General features: G+C 36.5%; 1 protein-coding gene across 1 annotated transcript; it reads right to left on the reverse strand.

The window, feature by feature from the left end:
* Nucleotides 1-471: 471 nt before the first annotated feature.
* LOC103520053 (protein grainyhead-like) lies at nt 472-4,075 on the reverse strand (the record flags this gene model as incomplete). The annotated part of the gene is made up of 4 exons (XM_008485147.2): nt 3,902-4,075; nt 1,514-1,527; nt 738-845; nt 472-661 (listed from the first exon to the last, which is right to left on the reverse strand). Coding segments are annotated over exons 1-4 (441 nt in total), but the record flags the coding sequence as incomplete, so codon positions are not given.
* Nucleotides 4,076-6,459: the final 2,384 nt, after the last annotated feature.

The raw sequence follows: 6,459 nt of genomic DNA on the forward strand, positions 1-6,459 counted from the left end.
CTACAAATAGATACGATATATTTTTAGCTAAATTCCTGCAGGAATGGGCTACATATTCTCATCTTGTTTTTTCTTCTGGTTAGGCCCAGTGCCGATGTTGCACACCATCAATATTTTTGTCAATTCTGTGCTTTTTCTTTTACTGGATATTGGATACAGTACAGTACTTGATTGGCACTATTGATAGTCAATATCTACTATTGAAATACAACTAGGTACATATTTTCAATAGTATAGAGTCAACCTTGACAAAAAATATTGACAGGAATATTAATAATGTCCAGCAAGGGACTAAAAATCAGATCTGATTTCTGATTTTATCCATTGTTGGTTGGTTTGTTTCAAATGCTAGAAATTGACTACATAAGTAGGTATTAGGCGATTTTTCTTATCCATTGTAACCGCAGTCAAAAAGTCCAAAAACTCCAAAAAAACCCAATTCACATCTGTCACTCGATGCGGTTCACTTACCGCATTCAGCAGACCCTGCGTCGTCGGAGGCGACACGTGTAGGGGTGTGTAGATCTCATCCGATTCCTGTCGGACGTACAACATGACTCGCTCATTGAGGGGAGGCATCAGTTTGGGTCGCTTGAGGGGCAGAGAGGAGAACACGGTTCCGTCCGTCGTCAGGCCGACTTGCTCCAGCTCCTTTTTGTCACTGAAAATTTAAAATATTATTGAAATTCAATTCAATTTATTGAAATTCAATTCAATTTATTGAAATTCAATTCAGCATGACTCGCTCATTGAGGGGAGGCATCAGTTTGGGCCGCTTGAGGGGCAGAGAGGAGAACACGGTGCCGTCCGTCGTCAGACCGACTTGCTCCAGCTCCTTTTTGTCACTGAAAATTGGAAGGAACAAACGAGAATTACAGAAAAAGATTCACCAAAGAAAAGATTCTCAGGTTTAGGCCTGATTAATCTAAGAAAAAAGAAAAATAATATTAATAACCATACGACACTATTTCCAAGATTCGTAGAGAAAAGGAAGAAATCAGGAGGAGCACTGTGGACAGAAGACAGAAAAGAACAACATCGAGAAAGAATGAAGATCTACTGGCAACAGAGGAAGGAACAGAATAGAAATAGGAGGTAAACCATTCATACATTTATTGGTTCCCGTGGTCCAAAGTTGGCCAAAAAAAAAAAAAAAAAAAAGACCATTAGTATGCACCGCAACGCAACCGCAACCCATGGAACTTTATCAAGTGTTTTGATTCGACAATGGCACAATCAGTCAATCCTACCATTCTACTGAGTCGTCTATCTATTTTACTGTTTGTTTCTTCTGTTTTTATGTTGTGTGATTCTGTCTATAGTTCATCCAGACCAATGTGACAGCAATGAGTCATGAACCCACAATGAAGGAACCAATCAGATTGCAGGAAATCCTTACTTGTTGCAATACAGGTAAAGGTCTATTTTTGATAAACTCTCTCTTCTAAAATGCAGAGGTAGCTCTAAGTTCAGAGGTTGGATTCCAGAACAGGTAAGGTGATATCCGCTTAACCTGACTTTGTTCAACTGTCGGAGGAAGCACTGTGCAAAATTAACTCCCCTTTTAGAGATTCTCTACCATTGCACATGTGACGTGCTTGGCAACAATGCCTATTTTTTTGCTGCCACATTGATCTGGACACACTATAGGTCTTTATTGAACAGAGTTCCTGTGTATGAGGTTCTATCTAGTGCTTTGATTCGTTAAACAAACAAGTAAAGTCACTACTATTTCTAAATGGTTCTTTATTTGTATTTGAACAAATTAAATATTGGTTTGGCCGTCCAGCGCGGGAATGGGGCAAGTGTGGAGGGGACCTTCCCAGCTGGAGACAGATTTGACGAGGTGTTTGGCTTGTAATCTTAAAAACTATGTTATTACTACCTATGTTATAAAATTGTATTTAATTTGAACAAGTAAAGTTGATAGGTACCTACCTACATGAATAATAATTAATTAATATTGGAACTTTGGAAAATTAAAAGTTAAAATCTTGTTTGAACAAGTAAAGTTGATAGGTACCTACCTACATGAATAATAATTAATTAATATTGGAACTTTGGAAAATTAAAAGTTAAAATCTTCAAGTTAATAAAACTCGGTTCATTCTGTTGTTGTGAGAGTAAAGGGACCGCGGAAGTAAAGGGACTTTTCAGTCTCATTCTGGCAGTATAGACTGGGTGTATTCCATTATTATAATACTTTTTGTTTATTTATTACAAATTAATTAACACTCGCAGAAAATTAATTATGTAGAATGTCACATTCAATAAATTGTGCCTAGACTGCTCAATATCAAATGAACAATTAGATATATCTTCTAATACCTATATCTTTGTATCTGCAAATTTTAAATACCTTCGGGTAATTTTATACAATAAAATAAATATTGAATATACCTAACCCAGATACTTTGGTAAATACCAAAGTGCATTCCAAAATATTCCTTCAAATTATAATAAATAATTACCTAATTATATTGAATATAGTAAACTATTAGGTAATGATTAATGGTATAATTAAGTAACAATAGGTAGGTAGGTAGGTATTACTGATAAATTTCATCGACAGAAAAAACAACAACAGATTATTTGCCGATTTATAAATATGTAGAATTAAAATCTTATCAAATCATAACCATATAGGTAATTAAACATCTAGTCTTTCCCACCTATTAACAGGTACTGATTTCTGAGATTTATGTACTTTTTTTAATTCATGTTCTTTTTTTTTTTTTTTTTCTTAATCTAGAATCCTGAATCGATTACATTGCTTTCCTTCTTAGGCTTCTTTTTCTTCACCTTTTCCCGTGTACAGACGGGGTCGGCGGTCTTCGTCAGCCTCTCAATCAGCCCTAACTAGGGTGATTGCTTTGGGCTGACATTTGGTTTTTGGCTACAAAATTTACGAGTGGATGCCCTTCGCACTCAACCTTTGCTTTTTTCTTTAGCTTCCTTTCAATAGGATAAGGAAAGTAAAAAAAGACTCAGAGAAGATCCCCATTGATTCCTCTCACATACACTTGCTATACTGTCTAGGACTGGAAATTTCTCACACGATGTCAAAAACACACAAACCGTCTTTACTTACAGGAAAACCTCGGCATCCGGCACCACTTTCGCATTATAACTTCATTCAAGGCACATTCTTTTCCATCCATGCCTCTCCAAGAACGGAAAAGTTTGGTTAGAAAATTTCCGTCCTGACCGGGATTCGAACCTAGGACCTCCAGGTTGAGAATCAGTGCTCTTGACCACTCGGCCACAGGGGTGGACAAATAAACACCCTGTATAACTCATTCAGTCCCAACGGAAGGTAATATTTCAAATTCAAAATGGATCTCTAGTAATTCTCTTTTCTCTAGTTACGTTGTTAAACCAATATTTGAATATTAAGAAATAGGAGAAAGAAATTTGAATAAAATGTAAATCCTCAACCTAATTAAGTACATCGTTATATATACCTCTGTGTAGAGTCTGTAGAGTCTACAGTCATCTACACTATCCACAGTCTGTTGAGGTCTAAAATACATGTGGCCGCAGAGATCATAAATTAGAGAATTGGCATTAAACCCCGTAGAAAGTGAGTTGGCAGAAAAAAATAATAATTAAATAAAATAAAGAAATGTATAAATAAAGTTAAATATAAAACAAATCCGAGTTGGCATAACAGTGATTTTCTTGATCAATATTGTAAATTGTAGCCATTGTAGTTGTATAACCATCTTTTATTCTTTTCTTAGAAGCTTTATTATTAACAAGCAGGCTTCGCCCGCTTGCGCGTGGCTGAGGCATGGCCGTATGCATGCTCTAACTAGGATGAATCAGCGCGTCCTATAATGATAAATAATTGACATTTCGTGTCAGAAAAGCAATTTTTCCTGCCTTCAATGTGTCTTACCTTGTCAATATCTTCCGCCGGGCTGAACAGCACGGGCGGCTTAGTTGTGTCCGCCATCGTGTAGAATTCCGACCGCTCGCACGGCGGATGATACAGCTCGTCCATTTTCTTGCGGCCCGTGGCGGTCATTTTCCGTTTGGCGGCCCGCCGTTCTTCGTCTCGCGTCTTGCGCTCGGCGCCCTGGGAACACAGAGAGAGAGGTTTTGGTGTGATTAGACATTTAGAAATTTAATTGCTTGGAAAATGGATTTTTTTTTTTTTTTAGGTTTGACAGAGGGAACTGTAACTCCTGAGGCCTTATCGTCCCGAAATCGAAGAGAGAAAGAAGAGAGAATAGGAGAAAGCTAGCCGTTCCGAGAACGAACATTATCTGTCCAGGATAAAATCCGCCACGGGCGGGAATCGAACACGTCGCCTAGGGCTTAGAAGGCAGATGCGCTACCAACCAAGCTAACTAGGCTGGTGCTCTGTTTAGAAATTGGGATTGGAAAAACATACCTACCTAAAAAGTAAATACCCATGGATATCATAAATTTTACCATTATAGATATCAAACTGTGCATACCTAAAGTAAATACCCATGGATATCATAAATTTTACCATTATAGATATCAAACTGTGCAGATCTTCAACACATCATAATTATAAAAGTGGCACAAGCTGACCAATTAAAACACACAACACTAATTGGATACTGTTCCAACAGATGTCACCACAGGTCCTCTAAACACCCTGGTTGACCTTACAAGTGCCCTGTGACAGGCATAAATCATAGACTTCAACATATCTTACTCTAAACACCTCATTACACTAGCTGTATCTAGCTAATTGCAGAAAAAACATGACAATTTTAGAACAGAAACATAAATAAGTATGTAATTATAAACGCTATAAACCAATGACAATTTTACAATTGGGTGCTCTTCCAACATATGTCACCAAAAGTCCCTACTTGTGCTATTTGACCTCTGTGTGGTCTATGACAAGCTTTGCATCTTCAAGTAAATCATAGACTTATGTCCTATGCCAATAAGTCATTAGACTAGCAAAATTGCAGAAAGAACATGACAATTTTAGAAAAGAAACATAAATAAGTATGTAATTATAAACGCTATAAACCAATGACAATTTTACAATTGGGTGCTCTTCCAACATATGTCACCCAACCCCTCATAATTATAAAAGAGGCACAAGCTGACCAATTAAAACAATTACACACAACATTAATTAGATGCTATTCCAACAGATGTCACCACAGGTCCTCTAAACACCCTGGTTGACCTTACAAGTGCCCTGTGACAGGCATAAATCATAGACTTCAACATATCTTACTCTAAACATCTCATTACACTAGCTGTATCTAGCTAATTGTAGAAAGAACATGACAATTTTAGAAAAGAAACATAAATAAGTAGGTATGTACCTAATTATAAACGCTATAAAGTATAAACCAATGACAATTTTACAATTGGGTGCTCTTCCAACATATGTCACAAAAAGTCCCTACTTGTGCTATTTGACCTTTGTGGTCTATGACAAGCTTTGCATCTTCAAGTAAATCATATCCTATGCCAATAAGTCATTAGACTAGCAAAATTGTAGAAATAGCATGACAATTTTACCATTGGGTGCTTTTCCAACACAAGTCACCACAAAAAAAAGTACCTACTTGACCTTTGTGGTCTGAAAGTAAATCATAGAATTAAAGATGTTCCTACTCCAACAGCTCATTAGACCAGCTAATAATTGTAGAAATAACATGACAATTTTACCATTGGGTGCTATTCCAACACATGTCACCACAAAAAAAGTAACTACCTACTTGACCTTTGTGGTCTGAAAGTATTAAATCATAGAATTAAAGATGTTCCTACTCCAACAGCTCATTAGACCAGCTAATAATTGTAGAAATAACATGACAATTTTACCATTGGGTGCTATTCCAACACATGTCACCACAAAAAAAGTAACTACCTACTTGACCTTTGTGGTCTGAAAGTATTAAATCATAGAATTAAAGATGTTCCTACTCCAACAGCTCATTAGACCAGCTAATAATTGTAGAAATAACATGACAATTTTACCATTGGGTGCTATTCCAACACATGTCACCACAAAAAAAGTAACTACCTACTTGACCTTTGTGGTCTGAAAGTATTAAATCATAGAATTAAAGATGTTCCTACTCCAACAGCTCATTAGACCAGCTAATAATTGTAGAAATAACATGACAATTTTACCATTGGGTGCTATTCCAACACATGTCACCACAAAAAAAGTAACTACCTACTTGACCTTTGTGGTCTGAAAGTATTAAATCATAGAATTAAAGATGTTCCTACTCCAACAGCTCATTAGACCAGCTAATAATTGTAGAAATAACATGACAATTTTACCATTGGGTGCTATTCCAACACATGTCACCACAAAAAAAGTAACTACCTACTTGACCTTTGTGGTCTGAAAGTATTAAATCATAGAATTAAAGATGTTCCTACTCCAACAGCTCATTAGACCAGCTAATAATTGTAGAAATAACATGACAATTTTACCATTGG

The sequence above is a fragment of the Diaphorina citri genome, unplaced genomic scaffold (genome assembly GCF_000475195.1).
Source record: "Diaphorina citri unplaced genomic scaffold, Diaci psyllid genome assembly version 1.1 scaffold3158, whole genome shotgun sequence".
NCBI classification, from domain to species: Eukaryota; Metazoa; Arthropoda; class Insecta; order Hemiptera; family Psyllidae; genus Diaphorina; species Diaphorina citri.